Below are 22,564 nucleotides of genomic sequence, written 5' to 3' on the forward strand. Positions count from 1 at the left end.
ATCAAGGGAGGGCCTAATAAAAATCATAAATAATCTAAAGCAGCAGGGGCTCCTAAAACAATGCAACAGCCCATATAACACCCCAATTTTGGGGGTACAGAAACCTAATAAGGGGGCACCTGTGTGGCTCAGTCAGTTGAGTATCTGCCTTAGGTTCGGGTCATGATCCCAGAATTCTGGGATTGAGCCCCCTCATGGGCTCCCCCACTCAGCGGGGAGTCTGCTTCTCCCTCTGCCCCTCCCCCTGCTCAAGCTCTCAAATAAAATCTTTAAACAAAAGAAAGAAGGGAGGGAGGAAGAAAGAAAAAGAAAAGGAAAGGAAAGAAAGGAAAGAAAAAGAAACCTGTGGTTCCAAACCCTTATGCCCTACTGGCTCAAGTCCCCTCAGACAGTTTTAGACTTAAGAGATGCCTTGTTTTGCATTCTGCTTCATTCAGATTCTCGGTTTCTGTTTGCATTTGAAAACCCCACTAATCTGACCACCCAATTAACATGGACACTTTTACCTGAAGGATTCCGAGATAGTCCCCATTTATTTGGGCAAGCCCTGTCCCAAGATCTCTCAGATTTTTCAGCTGAAAACTGCATCCTACTACGATATGTGGATGATCTATTATGTGCCTTCTCTGAGCAAAGCATTCAAACTGGCCCCCAGAAACTTCTCAACTTCCTGGATACAAGAGGATATAAGGTTTCTCAGCCCAAGGCTCAATTATGCAAGACATCTGACAAGTATCTGGGCTTTGTCCTCACAGAGGGGACAAGGAGACTGGGAGAAGTTAGGGTTCAGCCTATTACCGCCTACCCTCTCCCTAAAACCCTAAAACAAAGGGTTTTGGGGGCATAACAGGGTACTGTTGCTTGTGGATACCAGGGTATGGAGAAATAGCACACCCTTTTTATCGATTGCTCAGGGACACCCAGACAGCCGGTACCCACCTATTAATGTGGAACCCAGAGTCAGAAAAAGCTTTTAAACACCTCAAGGGGGCCTTGCTCAGTGCCCCAGCTTTAAGTCTTCTTATCAGGAGGGCTAACAACTTGTATGTGACGAAAAGAAAGGGAATGGCCTTGGGTATCCTAACCCAGGCAGTGGTGGCAGCGCCCTTTTGAAAGAGGATCTTACCATACACACCCCCCATAAAATTCAAGGTCTCCTGTCAACCGATGGCAATCACTGGCTCACAGAGAGCTGCCTTCTGTGGTACCAGGAACTATTAGAGGGTCCAGTCATGCAAATAAAAACCTACCAACCTACCAGGGACCCTCAGACCTCTGGGGATGGTACCCTGGCAGCGCCCCTGACTGGCAAGAAGCAGGTAGGTCATCACTCCCTTTCCCTAACGGCAGTTAGGGTCACTTCTTCAGAGAGGGGAATGTTCGGAGTTAGTTGGACAGTTAGGTAGTCTGGGCCAGCAAGAAAACATGGAGTCAGGAGAGCTAAGACAAAACAGTACTAACATCCTGTTTTGCAGCTTAGACAAGACTGCACTGGCATTTTGTTTTGCAGCCTTTGCAGAAATGACCTCTGCAAAACGTCCTAAAATGAAACAATTAACCACAAAGCATTTGTCACTATCACAAGCTGGGGCAGTTAAGACATAAGTCCCCACATGTCAGCCCCAAAAGACCATCAGCCCATCGTGATCAAAGCCCTGATTAGCATATCTAAGTACACGCTGGTTGCTTAAGATAGTTCCGCAAAAGAGCTCATTAAAAACCCCTAGACTTTGAAACTCCAATGCAACCCTCTGGGGTCCCCTCTCTCTTTGGGAGCTTTGTACTATATCGCTCAATAAACTTTGCTTTGCTGCCCACCACTCTTCATCTGGTCTACCTCTTCATTCTTCAAAGCAGCATGACCAAGAACCGTGGGCACTAAAGGAAAAATCCTGAAACAATAAGTATATACATGTGAATAAATTATCACTTAAATATATTAAAAATCTTTTCTAGTCACTACAGTATATTGTCTGGTTTGCTTTTATTTATTTGCAAAATAAAATAACTGCAATTTCTAATTATTTTTCTTTCTAACCTAGAATATCTTGTCAGTTATGATAGAAGGTACCATAATTCTGTTGATACCCTCCAGGCAGAAACCACCAAGAACACAGCTTTAGTTAAACAAGTTCAGTGTAATGCTCATTGCAGTGAGGGAGACCACATTATCATGTGGAACCCTGAGGAGCTTAGTAAAAGGGTCAGAAGCAATATCCTCTTAAATAATAGTTAGGGGCGCCTGGGTGGCTCAGTCGTTGGCTCAGGTCATGATCCCAGGGCCCTAGGATCGAGTCCCACATCAGGCTCCCTGCTCCGCGGGAAGCCTGCTTCTCCCTCTCCCGCTCCCCCTGCTTGTGTTCCCTCTCTCGCTGTGTCTCTCTGTGAAATAAATATTTTTTTTTAAAAAAAGGAAATAATAGTTAAGGAGAACATTAAAGGATTTTAGAGGAAAAGTCTTAAGAAAGGAAACTAGTAGTGCAGCATTTAAAGAAAATATTTTTGTGTACTTTGTACTGCCTGTTATATGCCAGGCAAAGCATATAGAAATAAAAGATAATACAAAATCTCTATAAAACCCCTCACTTGGAAACTTAGAACTTCTTGTTTTTAAAGTGATGAATAGGGGCGCCTGGGTGGCTCAGTTGGTTAAGCCTTCCGCTCGGGCCATGATCCTGGGGTCCTGGGATTGAGTCCCACTTCGGGCTCCTTGCTCAGCAGGGACCCTGCTTCTCCCTCTGCCTGCCACTCCCCCTGCTTGTACTCTCTTCTCTCTGTGACAAATAAAATCTTAAAAGAAAAAGAGGGGCACCTGGGTGGCTCAGTCAGTTAAGCGGCTGCCTCCAGCTCAGGTCATGATCCCAGGGTCCTGGGATGGAGCCCCACGTCAGGCTCCCTCCTCAGCGGGGAGCCTGCTTCTCCCTCTCCCTCTGCCTGCCGCTCTGCCTACTTGTGCTCTCTCTCTCTCTCTGTCAAAAATAAATAAAATCTCTTAAAAAAAGTAGAGTGATGAATAGAGCCCAAACTCACTGATTTTTATCATTAGTCATGATGTTTTGATGGGGAAGGAGGAGTTAGATTAAAGTCTCTTGTTCCTCTCAGAACATCTACTCAACAGTTATTGTTCAGCGGGAATTTTTACTCTCCACTTTTGCTGAGTGATATTCTTCACCGTGCATGAACTGGTCATATTACCCTCTTACAGCTTTGAAAACTATGTGATCTAATTTTGAAAGATCTACAGTATCTTCTGGCAGATAGCAGGCAATCCAAAACATACACAATATTTTCTTTAAAGGCTAAATTTTGGTATACCCTTTGTGAAGAATTTAAGAGTTAATTATAGACCCAAATAAAATTAAAATTCAAGTGCTCATGATCCCAATAATTCAGATGGCTATCCTCCTACATAGTATCTTCACTCACCTAAGTTCTCACACGCACAAGTCATGCCAACTACAGTCCAACTCCTCTCCACGAGTGGAGAGTGCCACTTGCCACCAACTTTCAAGTGTAAAAATATATTTTGGAATGAAAGACATAAAGTATAAATACATAGTGTAAAAGAAGGAAGGTAACTTGTGATTTGGGAGGCGAATGGGTATCCTGTACAGATATGTGGCAGAACTTAGTACACTGTCAGTCGTTTAAAATTCTTATTTTTTAGGAACCCTTCCATTTTCCCCAACTTTAATTTGGGTATATGTTTAACAAACAGGTTTTGCTTAAATATTAGACACCTGAACTGGAACCTAAACTTAAGGGATTTACTTTCCTTTATTTGGTTAGATAGAATTTCCTGGCATTCTCAACCAAAACTATGCAGGTGCGCCTGTCAAACTTAGCATGTAAATCATTCAGGTTGGCTTAGTTTCCAAACATAAGCCTTCTAAATCCTCTCATGTTTCATTCATTGTCAAGAAATACTCAGCTTTGAGGAAGGGAGAGGAAAGAAGGAAAGCAAGAGCATAGAAAAATTCAGATTTCCCTTTTGGGCTTTATCATGTGTAAAGTAACTGAGCCATTTTTGTATTCTAACTAGCTTTTTTTTTTTTTTAAGATTTTATTTATTTATTTGACAGAGAGAGACACAGCGAGAGAGGGAACACAAGCAGGGGGAGTGGGAGAGGAAAAGCAGGCTTCCCGCGGAGCAGGGAGCCCAATGCGGGGCTCGATCCCAGGACCCTGGGATCATGACCCGAGTCGAAGGCAGACGCTTGACCGACTGAGCCACCCAGGCGCCCCTAACTAGCTTTTCTTAAGAGTTGCTGCCACTGAATGTATTTCTTTGCTACTAAACCCCACCTCAGGCTCTTTCCCCCGCCCCTCCCCCCACTCACTCACTCTCTCTCAAATAAATAAAATTTTTTAAAAAGTTATCAATATACCCGGATCAAAAAGAAAACAGTCTGCTTTTCACATCCAGTAATTGTCATCTAATACAATTTCTCCAGTCACTTTCAGCTACCAGCTACCCACTGTGTTACTTAAACAAGCAACTTCAAGTAAAGAATGCCCCAGGGACCCCAGGGTGACTAAGTTGATTAAGCATCCGACTCTTGATTTCAACTCAGATCATAACCTCAAGAGTTCAAGAGTTCAAGCCCAGCTTGGGCCTCCATGTTCAGCGGGGAATCTGCTTGAGTTTCTCTCCCTCTCCCTCTGCCCCTCCCCACCCCTGTTCTCTCTTTTCCTCTCTCTCTCTCTCTCAAAATAAATGAATAAATCTTAAAAAAGAAGGAATGCCTGGGTGGCTCAGTTGGTTAAGCATCTGCCTTTGGCTCAGTCATGATCCCAGGATCCTGGGATCGAGTCCCTCATCAGGTTCCCTGCTCAGCGGGGAGCCTGCTTCTCCCTCCGCCTGGCACTCCCCCTGCTTGTGCTCACTCTCTCTCTCTCTCTGACAAATAAATAAAATCTTAAAAAAAAAAAAAAAGAATGCCCTAACTTTCCCCTTCATTTGATCTTGACTTTATGGGACATAAAGATGATAAACAGTATCCTTCCATGTGACCACATTCAAATCGAAGCACTCTTCACATGCCCTTGAAACATTCATACTGCTTCTTATCCCGAAACTCAGGTATTGTGTTGTGGGCCAAGATGCCCATGGAAGTGTCTACATGTCACTTGAAATTGCAGCCATTTGAGGGAAGCAAGTAAACTCTGACTTCTCATTTAAAAGAATAGGGTAAGAGAATTAGATTATCAAAAATACTCTCAATTCCACAAGTATACTCTTTAGAGAGTATCCCTTTGTCAACTTTGGAAGTTTAGGGTAGCAAAATAATTTTCTTCAAAATAGATGAAAGTATAGGGGTGCCTGGGTGGCTCAGTCTGTTAAGCGTCTGCCTTTGGCTAGGGTGCTGATCTCAGGGTCCTGGGATCGAGCCCCGCATCCGTCTCCCTGCTCAGTGGGGAGTCTGCTTCTCCCTCTGCCTCTGCCTCCTGTTCATGCTCTTTCCCTGTGCCTTGCTCTTTCTCTCTCAAGTAAATAAATAAAATCTTAAAAAAAAAAAAAAAAGAAAATATATGAGGTCATTACCTCTCTGTCATTTTCTTATTGTACCCCATTCACCTGGGTCCCATTCCTTTTTATTCTCTTTCATGAGATCTTAACAGATAGTGGGTTTGGGGTCTAGAAAATGTCTATCTTTAAATCAAGATTAGTATTCACTGTTTTTTACACCATAAGTCTAAATCTGAGAGAAAGGAAGAGATTCAGTGAAAATACTGGTGCTGTATGCATGATGATTTTCACCTGACACCATAAACTCCTCCCTATCTACAGGTGTGGGCACTTTTTTGTTTTTTTCTCTCCCTCCTCTTTCCACTAAGGACTAATTAGGGAAGTAGGCTTGAAGAATAAACTCACCATTTATACAGAAGGAACCACTGACCTGATACAAACTGAACTCTCAACAGCAGGTAAGCATTTATTCATTAAAATAATAAATTTCAAATCATTAATTATAATTGCAAGAAGAAATGGGAGAAATAGAGAGGAGAGACGAATTTCAGCATTATACAGGAAGGATAAATCATAATTAGGTTTACGGGAAAAGGTTTGCTTTTTGTTTTTGTTTATCCGTTTTAAATTTTGATATGAGGAAAATAAGCATTACAAAATATAAAATCATTTGCATTGATAGGAGCACAACTAGAGAAACAGATAAGACAGGAATCTCTGAAGGGAAAGCCTATCTGAAAAATAATTACTAACACTGGATCACAAGTGCTTTAAAAAAATTTCCTTCCTCATTAACAAACGTCCCCCATTGTACTGTAAGTGCTGTGTTACCTTATAAAAGCAGAGATCTTATACTTTATTTATTTATAAGAAAGGTCTCTCAGGAGAGTGTTATGCTTTCATTGTCTGATTAATGTTAATAAAATATTTTAGGTGCTTGTTGTGTGCTGATGGACGCTTCAGTGCCCCAAAGAAACTTGAGTTCCTAAAACTTAAATGAGTATAATTAATTATATTCCTTGACAAAGATTTCAGTTAGTGAGTCTGTTGTTGATAACTGTTCAGCCAGAGGAATTACAAATCTTCACCTTCCAATTCTAGAACACATATGAATTATGGGGAATTCATAATTGATTGGTGAGATTATGACACTCTGATCTTATAGTTCTCAGAATTAATGATTGTCATTATGACTTTCTAATATAATTTAAAAATCTGTGAAATATATTTTCTGCATCTTTGAGAATTTCTTCATTCTGCTTTGTGGGCTTTAAAACTATCTTTGTATTTCATAAAAGAAAGGTCCTTATGAAATTCATCTTTGTTTACTGGAAGAACATTGTCCATTGTTGTTCATTAATCATAGTGCCCTCTCTCTGTGAACCCATGGGAGAAATGTTTCTCTGATTTTAATGTCACCAATATTTGTCACTCTGCATAATTTGTGAATTGAAAGAGCTTCTTAGTCTAGAAAGGTATATCGAAGCCAGATCAAGGAGGGTTTTGATTATTTAGAAGTTAGAGAATTTCATTTAGAGATAGTACAAGTGAAAAGTCAAGCAAATGCTATGGTAAAGAGCCTACGAATATTTTTTTTAAAGATTTATTTATTTTAGAGAAAGAGAGTGAGAGTGAGCGAGAGAGTGTGAACAGGGGCAGGGGCAGACAGAGAGGGAGAGAAATCCTCAAGGCAGAATCCCCATGGAGCACAGAGCCTGACGTGGGGCTGGATCCCAGGACCCTGAGATCATGACCTGAGCTGAAATCAAGAGCCAGCGCTCAACACTCGGAGCAACCTGGGCGCCCCAAGAGCATAAGAATAATTTTATGGACAAACTGAATCACGTAACTAGTCATGTTTGTTTCTCTTATGTTGGCTGCTAGAAAGCTTACAGTACAAAATGTGCTCTCACCTACTGCAAATCGCTTGATCCTCATTGTTTGTGGTGGTTATGTTCAACAAAGTCACAGGGATCACTGCCTGTAGGGAAAACATAAGATTAGGTTCCTGAAAGCCTCTGGTCACAATGTTTTCATCAGAAGACCAACACATAACCTTTTCTTTTTTTTTTATTTACTTGTAAAGATTTTATGAATTTATTTGAGAGAGAAAAAGCACGCACAGAAGCAGGGGGAGGGATGGAGGGAAAGGGAGAAGCAGACTCCCTGCTGAGCAGGGAGCTCGGTGCAGGACTCCATCCCAGGCCCCTGGGATCATGACCTGAGCTGAAGGCAGTCACTTAACCGACTGAGACACCCAGGCGCCCCAACACATAACCTTTTTTATGTGTATTTCTGTTTAAAGACACATTATTTAATACATGGGGTTTTTTTTAAGATTTTATTTATTTATTTGACAGAGAGAGAGAGAGAACACAAGCAGGGGGAGTGGGAGAGGGAGAAGCAGGCCTCCCGCTGAGCAGGGCACCCGATGTGGGGCTCAATCCCAGGACCCTGGGATCATGACCTGAGCCGAAGGCAGACGCTTAATGACTGAGCCACTCAGGCGCCCCTATTTCATACATTTGTTGATTTTTTATTATCATTGAACTCACAGTCAAGAGCATTATAACTTATGCCTGAAGGAAGTTTATGTAACACATGTATCTTCTCGGTAAGACACATCACAGTCTTTTTGCACATAGGAACACTAGACAGCACTTAAGTACTGTGCTTGGGGCCATTTTAAGCCGTGAAGTCACCAGCAAATTTTAGGCAAATCACAAACACTGCAAAATAACGTGGCACAAATAGATCGCATAAAGGGCTTGTTTGGAGTATAAGCTGGAATGAGAGGTCAGCTTCTGCAACTTCAGCTGACAACGTTGGCATTAGAGACTCAAATATGTCCACAAATGACTGCGAAAGCACGGTCAGTATTGATTTGGGGGGTTCCAGGTAAATTTTAGCAAGTAGGTGAATTCACAAATATGGAATCCTACAAATAAAGAGGATCAACTCTGTATGTAGGACTATAGTCCTTATGCTTTGCCTGCTGGCCTTACTCTTGACCCCATATTACGTTTGCACCTCCATTTTCCCCTTGCCTGAATTTTAATTTAAATTTAATTTTTCTTCATATATTTTACCTATGTTTATAAGTGGTTTTAGGAACTTTGGGGAACAACCAGGCAATAAAGCAAATCACCAACAAGTACTTAGAATTCCTACTGTTTGAGCTATCTACTTTGCTATGTATCAGGACATAAAAACATCTCTAGGTACCAAATGTAATAAGAGATACATGATGAGTTTCTCTATGAAATAATTTTATCTTATTTTTTCAAAAATATTGAATTAGAATAAATTAATGTATTTAACATGAGGATCTACTAAAAAGTTAACATTCTGGGGCGCCTGGGTGGCTCAGTTGTTAAACGTCTGCCTTTGGCTCAGGTCATGATCCCAGGCTCCTGGGATCGAGCCCTGCATCGGGCTCCCTGCTCGGTGGGAAGCCTGCTTCTCCCTCTCCCACTCCCCCTGCTTGTGTTCCCTCTCTCGCTGTGTCTCTCACTGTCAAATAAATAAATAAATAAAATCTTAAAAAATAAAAAATAAAAAAATAAAAAGTTAACATTTTATTTAGAGATAGCATGAGTCGAGTGAAATGTCAAGCAGATACCAGCGTGAAAAGATGAGGGCTACATCTCTCCTTCCTTTGCTCAACCTGAACTCCGGAAACTCCATCTTTGCAAAGCTTCTCATATTGGCCCAGACTATGAGTACTAGGGTCCAGGAGCCTGATTTTCTCGTGCTGGCCCCAGTATCTCTTCTGACTCCCGGAGAGAATTAGAGAATTACAAACACCTCAGGTGTACCACTCGGCAAACTGGAACCCACAGGGCTGGATCACAAGAAATATGCTTCGTAGAAGTTCAGACTCACATAAACCATATGATGGAGTTTTATGGTGGATTTTAGGCAAATCACAATCAAGCACTCTGAGTATCTTATAGTCACACAGAGCTGCCACATGGTGAAATCAAGTAGTAGCTTTCTCTATCTGGGAGATGTGCTGTACAGGAAGAATACACTACAGTCTCAGAAGCACCAGGTTCTCATGTCTAGCTGAATTGTCTCTGCCATCCTCATGCCTGGCTGCTGAGAGTAAGTGGATAAACTCTACTGTATTGAATAGAGAGAAACAAATTTTTTTTTCATTCAGTCAAGACCTGATTGGAATGTTGGGGAAAAAGTTTTCTTAGGGACAAAAAGCAGGGGATATGGAGCCCCTAAATCTACAAAACATAACTGCATATGAATGGTTGAATTTGCATACATTATATTAAGTCCCTTTTTTGTTCCTTAATTTTATCTAAATAAAATGAGCCTCAGCCTTTGCTCACATCTGATTCTTCACCTTCAACCTAGGTGTTTCTCTGCAAGTTGTTCCCCATAACCACCTGACACCTGACCCACTCACATCTTTGGGCATTGTAAAAAGAAGTTTCCTTGCTTACCCTAAGACTCTTACTCTGCGCTTCCTCTCATCCATTCAACAACCACTTAGAATGCCCTTTTACTCTGTGCCAGGCCCTGTAGGTGCTGGGGATATAATAGAACACAAAGACTTAACCCAGTATGGATACTCAGCTCTTTCCAGGATTAGGTTATTAACATTCTCTATTTCCACATGTCCTCTGGTTTACCTACCCCAGTATCTCTCATCTTCTGTCTTCTTCCCTCATTAAAGGGAGCAACGGCATTCCAAATTCCACCCAGTAAAAACAGGACCTCAAGGATGTTCCTCAGGAGATTCAAATGTTAACAAGCAAAAACTAAACCTATCCCTTCAGGTTTTTCATCAGGTGTGGGATTGCTAGAGCTCTGGAGAAGATGCTGGTGCTCAACTGTTCTACCAAATTACTGATCCTGGAAAAAATGCTGAAGAGCCACTTCCCTGAATCACTCAAGGTATTCTACATTTAAGAGCTTTCTTTTATTCCTTTATTTTATTAATCTGCGAAATAATGTCAGACTTGGTGGCTGTTTTCCAAGTTTTTCTGATGTCAGGACTCTGTTATTAAACTTACTAAACTTAGTTTCCCAGTCCCCTCCTGCTGGAGACTGATTCCATGCATTGTAGATACAGCTGTGATAATTATTTTTTTGACAGTCATTCTAGATGACTTCTGGGAAAATTTAGGAGGTGATGGACTACATCATTTCTAAGGTAAACTCAAGTTTTAAACATTTTTAATGGCAGAAAGTATGGATTAAGTAGCATTGCTCATAAGAACATAACCTAAGTTCACAATGGAGCTGAGGTCCAGGAGTCATTATAAAATTTTTCTGACTATTTCAACATCTTTATTTTTGAAGTTTTTTTCAATGGCTATGTTGGTCATTAAGCCTCTGTCGAAGTCCCCTCAAAGTCCATGAGGGCCTGCGGACAACTCAGAGCTACTGTGGAAGGAGGACATTAATCAAAGATTACAAATAAATATGAGATTAAAAATATTTTAAGCACTGGAGAAAAAAATGCAAAATGCAAAGAAATTGTCTTTGAGGGCTGAGATTCTTGACAGAGGAGATAGCCCTACAGCAGTGATTTTCAAATGTGAGTGGCGGGGGGTATAGCTCAGTGGTAAGAGCATTTGATTGCAAATGTGAGTGACTGCTAATAACCCAGAAGAAATATAATGAATCATAATTTCTAAAGATGGAGACCAGAGACCTGTATTTTTAGCACACACCCTGGATAATCCTTATTTACTCTAAACTTTAACAAAAGCGATCTAGAGCACTGTACTGGGTTGATTAAATCTAGTCATCTGGCCTTATGGATCATGCTTAAACTATGTGTTGTAGGGAAAATCTGTGTGATAATTTGGGATCATATGGCTAAAAGAGTACCAAATGGACAATCTGACTCGAAATTTCCCATTTTGAATGTGGACACTCTGGTGAATAAATGTTTGGCCCACTCTTTTGCCGGAGAGAACTAAAAAGGTTTTGGTGACCTTCACGGGGTCACCTAAGATCTTATAATTGTCAAGACAAATGATGGGCTCTTACATTATAAATATTATATTTGGATAGTACTTTAGCATACAGATAATTTCAATTTATCTTATCCTTCCAACTTTGTAAGATGTCTATTAACCCATTTTAGAAATGACTAAGTTGGAGTTCAAAAAAGGTTAAAGCAAGTAAAGAATCAGTTAAATCTCAGTTCCTTTGATTTCATATCTACTGCTTCTCCTACAGCAACTTAGCTACCAGATACCCAGGTGTAGATGTTGATTTTTCTTTCTATTTTTTTTTTTTCTTTTTTGACACCTCCCATAGTGTTTGCCATGGGGCTTTGCCCATAATTACTCAATAAACTGTTGTTGATTGGTCACTGGCTGTGTTATAAAATAATTACTTATTAACCCTCACCTGTTCAAATCTTATTTTTAAGGATCTCTGAATTCAGATTGAGTTGATCAGAATAGTATGTATCATTTTTTAAACTACCTTTCACACTATCTCATTTGAGCTTTATAAAACCTATTAATCCCTCTGTAATATTAATACCTCTAAATAGGCAGCTATTTACATTATAATTTTACAGATGATGTTACTAAATCCCTTCCCCATATCTAAGTGCTAGAGTTCAGATTTAAAACCAAGCTATCAGATTCCAAACTGCATGGTTGTGGTTTTTGGGGTTTTGTTTTTTTTTTTTTTTTGAAAGGTTTGCTTCTCATAACACCACTTGAAGTAAGAGTTAAAGAAATGAAATGTGTAGGAACAAATCAACACCTTCCTCATATCATCTTCTCTTTAATAGCTGCTTAGCTTGGCACTCCCAATTTCTCATTTTCTGTACATGGAGTCTCTTTATCTTTGAATCTGTCTATCTTCAATTATTGCATTGTTATATAATGTCTGGCTTGGGTTCTCTGACCGTACTTTCAAAAATACCTCTTCAGTTACACTATGCCCTCTAGAGAATAAAAAAGATAAAGAAAAAATTGTTTTGTTGTTCATATTTCCTCCATTTTTTTTGGAGGCATGGCTATGTATTTTATAATCCCATTTTTTAAAGCTTTTATTTAAATTCCAGTAATACTAGTTTCAGGTGTACAATTTAGTGATTCAGTGCTTCCATACATGACCCAGTCCTCATCACAAGCGAACCCCTTAATTCCCATCACCATTTCACCATCCCCCCACCTACCTCATCTTAGTATTTCAGTGACTAAATATCCCTCCAAATTTCCTTCACAAACTCCAACTCCAGCATCCTTACTTCCCCTAGCTACTTCCCATCTCCTCTCAACACTCACCCTTTGAATAAATAGCTGTTAAAAGAGTTTGTTTTGTTGTCTTTAACCAATGCCAAATCTTTCAGTTGGTTGCAAAACTCTTACAAATAAGTCATGTTTTTTTTTTTCTTTCACAATCTGAATTTGAAGGACTTTTTTTTCCTTTTAACATTCTCAACATTCCAATCATATTTAAGCCCCAGTTTTTAATAAGGCTGTATGGTTTCTTCATGGGAATAAACATTTTAATAAACTTATGACTATGTATATGTAAGATCGGCAGTCCCAAAATTTAATAATTAAACAGAGCAAGCATGACCCATTGAGATTAATTTAGTTCTCGGATTTTCACTAAGTGTGATCCATGTCACACATTAGTATTTGCCAGACTAAATTTGGAAAGATACATTCTATAAGAAGATTTGAATGAGGTCCCAGGTTACGAAAGAGAGAAGAAAGTTGAATAATGTTCTAGGCATTGAGGTGAGTGATTTGAATCGAGATGTGATAAAAGAGGTAAAATGTAGGTTCCAATGCCCTTAAAATTTAATTGGTTTTCATTGAAGTATAACACATACTAGAAAGTGCACATAACATAATTATGCAGCTCAATGAATTTTCATAGAGCGGATATTTGTATAACCTGCACTCCAATCAAGATAGAACATTACTTCAGACACAGTTTATCCCCAGCCCACCAATGCTCTTTTCCAGTCATTACCTTTTCCTGCTCCCCAAAAGTAACCACTATCCTGACATCTAAAGCCATAATTTGGTTTTGTCTGTTTTTGGATATAATGTCAATTGGATCACAAAGTATATCTTTTTGTATCTACCTTCTTTTGCTCACCATTAAGTTTCTGTTTTGTAATTCATAGTGTGAATATGCCACAATTTATTCATTTTTTCTCCACTGCTGATGGACACTTAGATTGTTTTCAGTTTCTATCTATTATGAAAATGCTGCTAAGAACACTAGCCTGTAGGTCAGCTCTCCTTGTTACCACCACACCTTTCTCTTCTCTATAAGCACCCATAGCATATGAAAGTTGTTTTATAGGGCAGGCATCTTTGATTCTTACTAGAGAAAAAAATATGAAAGGCCACAGATCAGAATTCTAATACTCAATATTGTTTAGTCAACAACCAGTTGATCCACTATGTCAGACTCCGTGAACATAATAATGAATAAGACATAGTTACGACCCTCAGGGAATGCTTAGAGAGCCTTGTTCCAACAAATCTGAAATGCAGAGGGCTTTCTGGGGGAGGGCGGTTACCCTCAGTGATGTTTAATTGTAATTCATGGTTGAAGGAGTAGTTGCATAAACAGGTTATTTTTGGAGAGTCTAATAAACTTCACAAGCAGCTGGTTGCCAAAATTATCTGTAGAACTTGTAAAAGATATTATGAGCCCTAAATCCATACATCAGATTCTGATTCATTCTGTAAGTACTTATTACTGAGCTGTGTGCCATCTAGTCAGCCTGCTGTTTTGGTACCTCTCACTGTTGTACAGTAAAAACCTAAGTTTGGAGAGAGTTTTCATAGGCTTTCATAGACTTTTTACCAGTTTTCATGTACAGTGATGAAATAAGAAGAGAAAACTTTGTATGTGTGCATGTTGCATATATGTGCATATATATAATTTCCCCTCTCATGGCCGCAACTATACAGTAGAAGAAGAAGGGAAAACAGTAATATGCAGGGGCTCCTGGGTGGCTCAGTTGGTTGGGTGTCTGCTTTGGCTCAGGTCATGATCCCAGGGTCTTGGGATTGAGCCCCGTGTCGGGCTCCTTGCTCAGCGGGAAGTCTGCTTCTCCCTCTCCCTCTGCATCCCCCCTTGCTTGTGATCTCTCTCTCTCTGTCAAATAAATAAATACAATCTTAAAAAAAAAAAAAACACAATAATATGCAACTGAAAGAGTTAGTAATGTGATTGGCTTGTCTCTCTGGGTTCTCTGGCTCAGGTTTATGGAGCAGTGATGAACATGAATCGTGGGAATCCCTTTCAAAAGGAAGTGGTAGTGGATTCATGGCCAGACTTCAAAGCTGTTATCACACGGCGACAGAAAGAGGTAATATTTGAAAGGCCAGAAAAACAAAACAAAACAAAAAAACACCCCATGAAAACCCAAGAGTTGGCATCAACTAGAAAGAAAAGATTAGGTAAAGGGGATATTATAACCATCACAGCCATATATATATTAGCTTAAGAAGCTATGTATTTCACCATTAGTTTTTTTTTTTTTAAGATTTTTATTTATTTGAGAGAGAGCATAAGAGAGAAAGCCAAGGGGGAAGGGGCAGAGGGAGAAGCAGACTCCCTGCTGAGCAGGGAGCCTGACATAGGGCTCCATCCCTGGACCCTGGGATCATGACCTGAGCCAAAGCAGACACCCAACCAACTGAGCCACCCAGGAGCCCCTGTATATTAGCCACATTCCCATCTAGCCATTGTTTATAGGTGGCTAATTTTGGTAATGGGAATGATCTAGACCTATGCAGCCAATGTATCTAATCTATCTAGGATTTGAGTTACCTAGAGGGTATATTTATGTTTTTACAATTATGTCTTCTGTCCCAGGCTGAGACAGATAACCTGGACCATTATACTAATGCCTATGCTGTGTTCTACACGGATGTCATGGCTTACCAACGGCTGTTGGAAGAACATGATGTTATCAACTGGGATCAAGTTTTTCAAATACAAGGTGAGATGAAGCGCAAGACACTAGGCAGTCTTCTTGTCTCATTTTTGTCATATACATCAGATATGATATGATATCTATTTCACGTATATAATATATACACTTAAGTGCACAAATTCATATATATACATCTTATATAGTTACAATTCTTGTATTACAGTTTTGTAAGAACTCTTGTTTTACTCCTAATGAGGCTTGGCCTTTGGGGTTAAGTAGAGGCCATTTAAATTGGGCTGCTTTTATAAATAAATAAATAAATAAATAAATAAATAAATAAATAAATAGGACTGCTTTCAAGTGACATCCCCCCCACACACTGTTATTGTAATATCAGTGAGTATCACAGCATATTTTTTCTTTATTACTCTTAATCATTTCTTGTCACAAACTTTTAAGGTGACTCTAACTTAAGCCAATAGGTAGGTCTTTTCTTCTTTCTGAAGCAGGTGATTCTGGAAAGAGGTAACTAACTGATCTGCATCAGATATCCTGACATGATTTAGTGAGATAAGAGTATATTTGAGATCCAAGGAGATAATTGCATGGTTATCAATGCTAGTGGAAGAACTTTTGGCCAAGACGGAATTACATTAAGAGTTTCTGCAGAGCAAGTCAGTTCTAACTAAACAGAAGCTAACACGCCATGCGGCAAGCTCTATCAGAGACCGTACCATGCTTGGGTCTCACGGTGATGCAGTGGCAAGCACAGTGCTTTACATACAAGAACTGAATAAAGATTTATCTATAACACAGTATAGCTGTGATAAATGAGCAGGATCCAAATGAGTCAAGTTTAGGATAAATCTCACCAACACTAAATTTATACCTTGATATTTCTGTTTCTGAAATGGGCATCTAGGCAAGAGGCTGGAAGACTCTTTAAGTCAGAATGCCATGCCAGATAAATCTGAGCTCTTTTATGCTTCCAGCTGTATGGTAGATTGTAGACTTTTAGAGTTATAAAATTTCTCTTACTTTAAGGAGTTTAAGATCAGTCTGAGAAGTCAGAAAAATCAGGAAAATCCCACAAGCAATTCCAAATTCCTAAGGGATATTCCCATCAGAAATGTTCATGGAAGATCATGATTGTGAGAAACAACATGATGGGGATTTGAAAATCCCACACAATGTTTGAAAATCAGGCCAGGAGTAGCTGTAATAATTCGTATATAAATACATAGAGGTTAAGATAATACAAGGTGGCAAACTGGTGACATTGATGATACTTAGTACAAAAATACTGCTACAAATTTCCTTTTTGTGCTTTCAAATAAAATATCCACATTTTTCATTATGTATTTCCATATACAGGGCTGCAGAGTGAATTATGTGATGTTTCCAATGCTGTTGCCAACTCAAAGCAGTTAGGAATAAAGTTAACTTCCTTCAAGGCTGTTCAATTTTCTCCCCATTCAGCTCTACCGGACACCAATTCTCTGTATGTAAACCAAGTTTCTACATGTGGGATGGGACTTAGTATACAGAAGTACAAATAGCAGTACCTGAAATACTTAGTATTATTAAGGAATATTTGGGTAGCTTGGAGTAGGGTCACAGAGTCGTATGTGTCTGTGGGTTCTGTGTGTGTTTTTTTCTGCTGCGCCTGACTGCTCATAATTTCTTGCAAAATCAAATCAGTGTCTTATTTTTAGGAGTCCTATATTTTCACAGTATACACAGAAAAATCATTCCTTGGTATGCCTCTCCTCCAAATAATTCTAAATAACCTCTGTTGTCTGAGCCCAAAGTGGTTAGTGTTTTTTCATGTTTCAGGGATGAGGGTAAATAACTGACCTTATAGGGAGCTCTTATATGCCAGGCACTGAATGTTTTAAATATATTGCCTCTTGAACCCTTTCCACAACCCCATAAAGTACTGTATAATACCTTTTTGAGCAAAGTTGAAGTAACACATAGGAGTAAATTGTAGAGCCAAGAAATAATTCCTGATTCTGAGTCCAGAATCCAATCTTCAAAGACTTATTAGTGTATATCTGCATTCTTCTTTTCTTCTTACTGGAGAGTCCCTGCTCTGGCATTTGCTAGTTACCTTCCTTTCTGCTTAATCTTTCTGAGCCTTGATCAATTTCTTTTTTTGAAAATTAACCTATAATATCTTTCTTACATGAATTTTGTAAACAAATGAAACATGATACTTGAAAAGTACCCACCTCAATGAATGTTAATTTTTCTTCTATGGAATATGTTGAAGGAATTTTTGAGCAAAAAAAACTAAACCTAAAGAAGAATGGGCACTTTAAGTCAAATAAAGCACCTGGACTTCATTTTTATTTTATTTTATTTTTTTCAGTTATTAAAATTTTCAAGCACATACAAAGGCTGAGTGAGAGACTAGAATAATGAACCTCCCCCATCAATATATGGCTAATCTTGTTTCATCCATACCCCTATCTACTAACTATTCTGAAGGAAATATCCCAGACATTATCCCATTATTCTTAAACATCTTAATATATATTTCTAAAAGATAAGGATTCTTAAAAACAACAACAACAACAACACTGTACTAATATCACTCCTATACAGGGGTCCCTAGGACCATCCACAGGCTCATTGATTGGCTAGAAGAACCCACAGAACTCGGCATATACAGGCTATAAAGCAAAATCAGCAAAGAAAAAGGTGCATTAGCAAAGTTCAGAGAAAACCAGGCACAAGCTTCCCAGAGTCCTCCCCAATGGAGTCACACAGGACACGCTGAATTTCCCCAACAATAAATTGTGACAAAATGTTTGGGATTTTTTATTGGAGGCACCCTCTGCCTAGCATATACCAATTTTCTAGACCCAAAGAGGGAAAGCAGGTGTTCATCATAAACCACACTGCCTGTATAAACAGGTAGGTGCGGTAAGTGCTAACCTCATATCAGTTCTGGGAATGGCAGGACCCCTGCAGAAATCCAAATTGCCAGATGCCATCCAAGGGCCAACCTGGCAAGCAGGCTTTTCTTTCTTTTTTTTTTTTTTTTAAAGATTTATTTATTTATTTGAGAGAGCGAGAATGAGAGAGAGTACATGAGAGGGGGGAGGGTCAGAGGGAGAAGCAGGCTCCCCACTGAGCAGGGAGCCCGATGCGGGACTCGATCCCGGGACTCCAGGATCATGACCTGAGCCAACTGAGCCACCCAGGCGCCCCCAAGCAGGCTTTTCTAAAGATAGAGGCCTCAAGCCTGTGGCATCAAATCTGTGCTGCAGAATGTCTTGTAATTTTGTTAACAGTATTTCCTTAAACCAGTCAGTACTTACATTTCCCAAATTAGCATAATATTTTTAGCAGTTGGTTTTGAGTAAGCACCTAAATAAAGTTCACACATTGCAATTGGTTAATATCTCTCTTGAGTTTCTTTTGACATACAGGTTCCCCTTTCATATTTTGTTATTTCTTGTATTACTTTTTGTTGAAGAAACCAGGCTATGTGTCCTTTAGAGTTTGAGAGTTTCCCAGTCTTTTACTGTCATATCCCTGAGATGTTATTTAAAATTGCTCTCTACCCCGGTCAGGTCTTTGAAAATCAGATTTTGCTTTAAATTGCTTCCTTCTGCATAGGAAGATACTGCCTTTAACATCTAAGTCGCTACCCAAATTTGTATACCCTTTATTTTGGATACCCTGCCCTTGATATAAGGTCATAGTTACTAATCTAACTACTCCTGAAACACTTGCCTTAGCAACGGTGTTATTTGTGGTGACATTTCTGCTTGAGGCTTCTTTGCCTTGGGCTTCTCAGCCTTTGTTTTCAAGTTCGTTTTCAAAAATTAAGTTAAAAATTCTATCAAGACAGTTGTTGCTTGTATTTATTTTACCCTGCTTGATGGTTAGATTATTGGCCCAGTGCCGGAGCCCACACAGTAAGCCTAGAATGTGAGCTAACACTGCAGAACCACTAATACAAAAAAACCCACAAACTGTACTTTTTAAAGATCGTAGCAAGAATGGCATTAGCAGTCACCAGGGATGGTCTTATGACATTGATAATTTCAAGAATGAAAGCAAATTCTGAAGCAAAACCAGCACCATAGGTTTTCAACTAAGTAATCCATCTCAGTTCTTAGAAATTGCAGCAATTCTTACTTTGTCTTTATCTCAATACAATGAGCTTTTAGACTTTTTCCAGACCTTTTAGGGGAAGGTCTAGAAGGCTAGAATTTCTTGAGCATCTATAATATGCCTAGAATGTTAAGCAGTTTGTATTTCTTTTCTGGCCATGGATGCATAAAGATAGAAGTTCTAACCCAATACTTTTTTTTTTTTAACCAAGGAAAAGATTAGGGACCCAAGAATCTGGACTTGTTCAAGTCTTCAGAGAGGGTATCAACAGACTCAGTACTTAATAAGAGCAAGTCTGAGAATTGTTTTACAGAAAAATGAAATATTTGCCCTCATCTATATGAAGGCAATAAGTAATAGGAATAAAATTAGATGGAAAGACTTAAATTTCATATAATGAGTATTTTGTCCTATCAGAAATGTAAACCCTGAAAGATTTTCATAAGTGGGAAGTGATAGATTCTAATTCATTGAAAATATTTTGGTATTGGCTAAGTACATCCCTGGGATTGTTTCTCAGTTTGAATCAGTGCAAAAAGAGAAGTAGCTGTTTGTAGTCACATGACCCCGAGTTCACATTTCTTCTCACGTTGTTTTCTTCTAGAAAGGGTTCTTCCCCACGACTAACTTACCTGAGTGTTGCTGATGCTGATCTACTCAACAGGACTTGGTCACGGGGTGGCAATGAACAGTGTCTCCGTTACATCGCGAAACTCATCTCTTGCTTCCCCAGTGTATGTGTCCGTGATGACAAGGGAAACCCGGTCTCTTGGTCTCTCACAGACCAGTTTGCCACCACGTGCCATGGATATACCCTGCCAGAGCATCGCAGGAAAGGTTATAGCCAGCTGGTGGCCCTCACACTGGCCAGGAAGTTGCGAAGCCAGGGATTCCCCTGTCAGGGCAATGTCCTGGATGACAACATGGCATCCATAAGCCTCCTGAAGAATGTCCGCGCTGAGTTCTTGCCTTGTCGCTTTCATAGGCTTATTCTCACCCCTGCAGCTTTCTCTGGCTAAGTTTACCTCTAGCGCATTGAAACTCCAGGAATTTTTCTTCCTTTCCCTGAACATACATACACTCTTTGGCCGGCAATGAGGGGAATATTCCAACTGGAATCAGAAGAATCTTGGGTTGAAAGGGGCCTGGAGAAGACATGTAGGATCAGCCTGAGAAGCCTTCACTCTCCCTGCGTCAGGGTTCTACAGTAAATAACTAGGGGTCAGAGACAGCAATTGCAGAGAAGAGGATAATTACCTTCCTTTGGGATCCGCTGCAGGATAAAGGTTCTAAAGCCAGCAGTTCTCAGCCCAGTTATAGAAATGACTGCATGAGAACAATGACTTAACACGTGAGCATGTGGCTACCACTTTCTTATTGCTGCTTGGGCTTCTGCTCTGGGTTTTCACAGCCACACCAGCTCCCCACTAACAAAAATAACACTCCCCTGTGCCTGCTGCGATGTCTCTCTAAACTCTTCCTACCCTTTCTGATCCAGGTTCTCTGTAGACCATCCTGCTTTCCCCCCTTTAATTACTGGTTTTCCACTTCTGCTTACAACTCTAGCCTATCGTTCTTCCCTGGGAATGTTCGAATGCAGTGGTTCTCACATTTTAGTGCACTTCTGAATCACCTGGAGGGCAGATTGCAACACAGATGGTGGAGCCTCTTCCCCACAATCCCTGATTCAGTAAGTCTGGGGTAAGACCTGAGAACTGCCATTTCTAAAAAGTTCCCACTGCTCAGTGGTCTTGGATGGAGGAATGAAAATACAGGCATTTTAAATGCTAAAAGCAGATGATGTCAGCATAGGACTAGACCTTACCTATCACCTGTTTGTAACCTGCTTTCTCATAAGAAACTAAGATACATATATAAGTGTGAATGTGGGTATGCAGATGCACATATAAATGTGTTTTCATAGATACACAAATATATATACATTCCTTTCATATTTTATATATGCATATGTATAAACTCAGAATTCTGATAAGATAATAAACTTTAATTCTTTCATTGCATCTGAAAAATTTAAGGATCAGGGAAAATAAATGACTTTTCAAGATACTATAGATAATAGGTGTTAGACGTTGAGCCAGAATGCTGTCATTTTGATTTCCATCTATTTTTTTGTCACTAAATCATGTATCCCTTTTGTAAAGGAGATTTAAATGCTTAAATAATCAAGTAAGTACTTTCATCAGTCTTTTATCCTGAGTTGTTTTTTTTTTAATTTGGGCTTCCATTGCTTTTGTGTATATATATCTTTCAAGGACTGCAAAGGAAGAGATAAGCATCACCAGCTGTGTTCTTCCATTTGCAATAAAAGTAGGTGCAGACTCAATGGTCTGATGGGTCTAGTTTGTATAAAGTTGACTTAACCATAGAGAAAATATTGTTTTCTTATCCCAATAGAGGCCATAAAATCCCAACTACAAAGATAAGGGAAGATCCAACTTTAGGTATTTCTTCTTTTTTTTTTCCTTAAAGATTTTATTTATTTATTTGACAGAAAGAGAGACAGCAAGAGAGGGAACACAAACAGGGGGAGTGGGAGACGGAGAAATAGGCCTCCCGCCGAGCAGGGAGCCCGATGCCAGGCTCGATGCGGGGCTTGATGCGGGGCCCGATGCCAGGCTCGATGCAGGGCTCCATCCCAGGCCCCAGGGATCATGACCTGAGCCGAAGGCAGATGCTTAATGACTGAGCCACCCAGGCGCCCCATAGGTATTTATTCTGAGAGAAGTAAACAAACTGATGGAGAGAATCATTTTAATAAAAAAAAAACAAGACTCCTTGGGAGTGAGTATATGCTTAGGTCATCCTGACTACTGGTTACCTAGAAACTTATCCTTGGTTCCAGAGGGAAGAACACCAAGTAATCAGAGTCCATAAAGCTCTTGGGAGAATATGGTCTGGTTTCTGTCCCAGGGATGCTCATTATCTTTAGCATTGATTAAACTTGGCTATTCCTGCCTGGTATATGGCAATAATATTATAGCCTTACTCTATTCTTAATAATAACATGCATACAGTTTATTTAAAGTTTAACTATGTGC

General features: G+C 39.7%; 1 protein-coding gene across 2 annotated transcripts; it reads left to right on the forward strand.

Moving 5' to 3' along the window:
* Positions 1-9,009: 9,009 nt before the first annotated feature.
* GLYATL3 (glycine-N-acyltransferase like 3) lies at positions 9,010-21,869 on the forward strand. Of its 2 annotated transcripts, XM_045866005.3 has the most exons (5): positions 9,010-10,384; positions 14,697-14,804; positions 15,314-15,440; positions 16,749-16,875; positions 20,110-21,869. In XM_045866005.3, the coding sequence occupies exons 1-5, from the start codon at positions 10,307-10,309 to the stop codon at positions 20,522-20,524; spliced, it is 855 nt and encodes a 284-aa protein (XP_045721961.1). In that variant the 5' UTR covers positions 9,010-10,306; the 3' UTR covers positions 20,525-21,869. The 2 variants fall into 2 exon arrangements, with proteins under 2 accessions (XP_045721961.1, XP_064453761.1); XM_064597691.1 differs by lacking the exon at positions 14,697-14,804 and having other exon boundaries at positions 20,110-21,868.
* Positions 21,870-22,564: the final 695 nt, after the last annotated feature.

Source organism: Mirounga angustirostris, unplaced genomic scaffold (assembly GCF_029215605.1).
Source record: "Mirounga angustirostris isolate CCGP_5_RB_7025 unplaced genomic scaffold, mMirAng1.0.hap1 SCAF_8, whole genome shotgun sequence".
In the NCBI taxonomy this organism is placed as follows: Eukaryota; Metazoa; Chordata; class Mammalia; order Carnivora; family Phocidae; genus Mirounga; species Mirounga angustirostris.

Coding starts and splice junctions, on each gene's coding strand:
- GLYATL3 (XM_045866005.3), top strand. CDS start 10,307: ATGCTGGTGCTCAACTGTTCTACCAAATTACTGATCCTGGAAAAAATG. Junction 10,385..14,696: donor ACTTCCCTGAATCACTCAAG/GTATTCTACATT, acceptor TCTCTGGCTCAG/GTTTATGGAGCAGTGATGAA. Junction 14,805..15,313: donor TCACACGGCGACAGAAAGAG/GTAATATTTGAA, acceptor CTTCTGTCCCAG/GCTGAGACAGATAACCTGGA.